Raw genomic sequence first — 3,572 nt, 5'->3', positions numbered from 1 at the left:
GGGGGGGGGGGTGTGGGGGCGATATCGGTTTTGGGGATCCCCGGGAGAGCCGGGGGGAAACGCGGGAGCCCCGGAGTAGGGAGAGCGGAGGGGGGCGGTTCCGGAGCCGGGGGACCCCCTGCAGCCTGGAGGGGTGGGGGAGGCTGGAGATGAGTGGGGTCCGGGCCCCTCGACACTGAAAGGAGCGGCGACTTCTCGAGCTGGGCTCGGGCAGCGGAACCACCAAACCCAAGGCGCTCAGGCCTTGTTTTCCCCCAGAGCAGGATTTCCCATTGCCAAGCCGTGGCCGGATGGAGGAGGAGGAGGCCGCGAAGAAGAGGAAGATGCCCCGGGAGCCCCAGGCAGGTGAGGAGGAAGTCAGTGCCCCTTTCCCTTCTCTCCTGCTCCATCTCCCAGCCCAGCATCGCCCCCGGCTGCAGGACAACCCCGCTGCCGACACCGTCCTGCCGGGGACGGACTGGGGGGATCTCCTTCCCCTTCCCTGTGGCACGGAGGCAAATCCCATCCTCTGCTTGTCCTTCCTCCGCCAGACAGGGAGCTGAGCACGGAGCTCAGAGAGGACAAATCCCCGTGGCAGAAGCTGGTGGGAGAGGCCGTTTTGAGTGGCTCCACGGGGCAGGAATCTAAGGGGGAGGAAAAGCCCCAGAGATGCTGCACAAGGAGGGGCTGCAAACACAGCCCAAGGAGGTCCAAGGAGGAAGGTGGCCGGAGATCAAGACAGAGCTTGGAGCTGGGGGTCCATGAACAGCTTCACAATGGGGAGAAGCCCCACAAGTGCTCAAAATGTGGGAAGGGCTTCAGGTGGAAGTCCAGACTGATTGTCCACCAGAGAATCCACACCGGAGAGAGGCCCTACGAGTGTGGGGAGTGTGGGAAGAGCTTCAGAGACAGCTCCAGTCTGATCTGCCACTGGAAAATCCACACAGGGGAGAGGCCCTACGAGTGTGGGGAGTGTGGGAAGAGCTTTGGCCGGAGATCCAGCCTGTGGGCACACCAGCGGACGCACACAGGGGAGAGGCCCTACGAGTGTGGGGAGTGTGGGAAGAGGTTTCCAAGGAGCTGCAGTCTCCTCAAACATGAGCAGAGTCACACGGATGAGAGGCCCTTCCGCTGCCCCGACTGTGGGAAGGGCTTCCAGCGCAACTACACCCTCATCATCCACCGGCGCATCCACACCGGGGAGAGGCCCTACGAGTGTCCCCAGTGTGGGAAGAGCTTCTCACAGAGCTCTTCCTTGACCCAACACCAACGGAGGCACCGTTAAGGGAAGCCCTGTGAATGCCCCGAGTGCGGGAAGAGCTTCGTGCGCTGCTCCAGCTCCATCCCCCATGGGAGGATCAGCGTTGGATGATCCCCAGTGACCCCTGTTGGGCAGAGCCCCAGAGCTCCGTGGTGCTGGTGATCTGTGTGGGAAGACACCAGGCTGGGGGGCTCCGCCTGTTCCTGGCTCCCCGTGGCCTTGATTTTCTTTTCATTTCTCTTTGTCCTTTCAAAACACCCAAACCCAGGGTAAAAATAAAGATGTTGAACTAAGACATGGATGGGGACGTGGGGGGATCTTCCAGGGGATATGGGGGATGCTGGCTTCAAGGGAGTTGAGGGTTCCTGGTGATTCATTAAATCTCGATATCCATGGACAAAGACCCTCTAACTAATTAAAGTTAGAAAGTGGTATGTTTATTCAGGCACCAGCGGGGGGGCATGGGAGTAGCCTCCTAAAGACATGCCAGCCAAGTACAAGGTTTCTCGTTCTCTATTTATTACTCAAAGTTTTACATCTTCTGCATATGTATGACCCCAGCACCTCCCATCCTCCGCTTTGTATTAAAATGAGATCATTGGTCTTTCATGCATGCGCAGTTTCTCTCTTGAATTGGGTCAGTGGTCCTGAAAGAGGAAGTCAGGAATGTCTTCCTCACAGTGACCTTTTTACCTCCTTGCTGTTGGCAGGCCTTTGTGACCTCTTGGCGCAGCCCAAGATCTCCTACTTTTGATTAATTATTACGAAACCCAGGTGCTGTTCTTGGTTCTATTAGTTTCAATTTCTTTTGATGACAGTTCATTCATTTGGTTTCCTTCTATAAACAAAACTTAAAAATATAATGGCAAATAATACATCACTTAGCTCTAGCTTAGGCATCTACTAAGCATTAACTTATCTTTTGTTTTTCTACTTTGTGTCTTAATACAAATTTCTTCTAACTCTCAGCTAAAATTTTAACTTTTCAGAACCTTGACTCACTTAAACACCTAAGAAAGCAGCATTTCTCTCAGGTTTGCTATAGCATATGCGCAGGGGCATGCACACATACAGAAACAATCAGGCAAGGAAGGTTCCTGTGAAAAATTGCCCTCAGAGGTCAGTGAAATCCTCACTTTGGAAGCTTTTTCCTCTCCTGCTGGGCACAGGATCAGGCCTCGAGGAGTGAGAATATTGGCCCAGGACACATCGTGGTTTGGCGATCTCCAGGTATAGCAAACCTGAAGGTTTGCTGGCTCTGAGAGGCCCCCTCAGAGGGAGATTGCTGGTCACAGCCCACGGCGGCCCAGGAGAGCTCAAAGGGTCTCCTTTTGGGCCGCTGTTGAGAGGGTCACAAGAGAGTGGGCTTCAGCCATAATGATGTTTCATCCAGGCCACAGTTTGGGTCGGCACTTTCTCTGAAAGTGGGAGAACAGGAATGCTATGCCATTCAGGCAAGAGGAACCTTTTCCAGGGCTGGTCATAAGGAAAGCAGGAGCTCCTCAGCAATTCCTGGGAGCAGACAGTATTTCTGACAAGCTTGGAAAGAGCTGAGCCCAGGTGCTGTTTTCAAGGCCAAGGCCTAACAAGCATTTCTCAGATCACAGTGCAGCCTGGAAAGGAGGAGAGGGGAATGCATCAGCACACTGGGATCCCAGGGATGTCCATGGCCTGGGATGATGCTGGAACAATGCCAGGCACCCACCAAAGCCACTCTGTCCCTGCCCCCCGCAGCCGCACAGGGGAGAGAAAATGGAACCGAGTGTTCTTGGGATGGGATAAGACTGGGAGAGATCCCTCAGCAAACACCAGCACAGGCACAACAGACTCAGCCTGGGAATTTATTACCAAGCAAATCCCAGCAGCACAAGGAGAAGGCAAAGAAATCTCTCCAACACCTTCCCCCCACCCAGAGGGGATCACCCGGAACAGGGGTCACCAGGGCTCTGCCCAACGGGGGTCACTGGGGATCATCCAACGCCGATCCTCCCACGGGGGATGGAGCTGGAGCAGCGCACGAAGCTCTTCCCGCACTCGGGGCACTCCCAGGGCTTCCCTTAGTGGTGCCTCCGGTGGTGTTGGGTCAAGGCAGAGCTGCTGAAGAAGCTCTTCTCACACTGGGGACACTCATAGGGCCTCTCCCCGGTGTGGATGCGCCGGTGCCTGATGAGGGTGGAGTTGTATTTGAAGCCCTTCCCGCAGTCGGAGCAGCGGAAGGGCCTCTCATCCGTGTGAATGCGCTGATGTCTGAGGACATCGGAGCTGCTTGGAAACCTCTTCCCACACTCAGAACACTCGTAGGGCCTCTCCCCAGTGTGGGTGCGCTGGTGTA

The 3,572-nt window shown here is 55.6% G+C and overlaps 1 protein-coding gene across 1 annotated transcript in view; it reads left to right on the top strand.

Moving 5' to 3' along the window:
- Positions 1-1,849, top strand: part of LOC121660910 (zinc finger protein 79-like) — a 2,655-nt gene extending 806 nt beyond the window's left edge. Inside the window, exons 2-3 of the mRNA XM_042020502.1 lie at positions 259-345; positions 531-1,849. Of these exons, the coding sequence (XP_041876436.1) occupies positions 291-345; positions 531-1,264 (789 nt within the window). The 5' untranslated portion in view covers positions 259-290 and the 3' untranslated portion in view covers positions 1,265-1,849. The remainder of the gene's footprint in view (positions 1-258; positions 346-530) is intronic.
- The last annotated feature ends 1,723 nt before the right edge of the window (positions 1,850-3,572 follow it).

This window comes from Corvus kubaryi, unplaced genomic scaffold, assembly GCF_017639235.1.
Source record: "Corvus kubaryi isolate FWS band 111438036 unplaced genomic scaffold, C.kubaryi_AGA036_p1.0 36988, whole genome shotgun sequence".
NCBI classification, from domain to species: Eukaryota; Metazoa; Chordata; class Aves; order Passeriformes; family Corvidae; genus Corvus; species Corvus kubaryi.
This window is presented reverse-complemented; position numbering and strand designations above follow the sequence as displayed.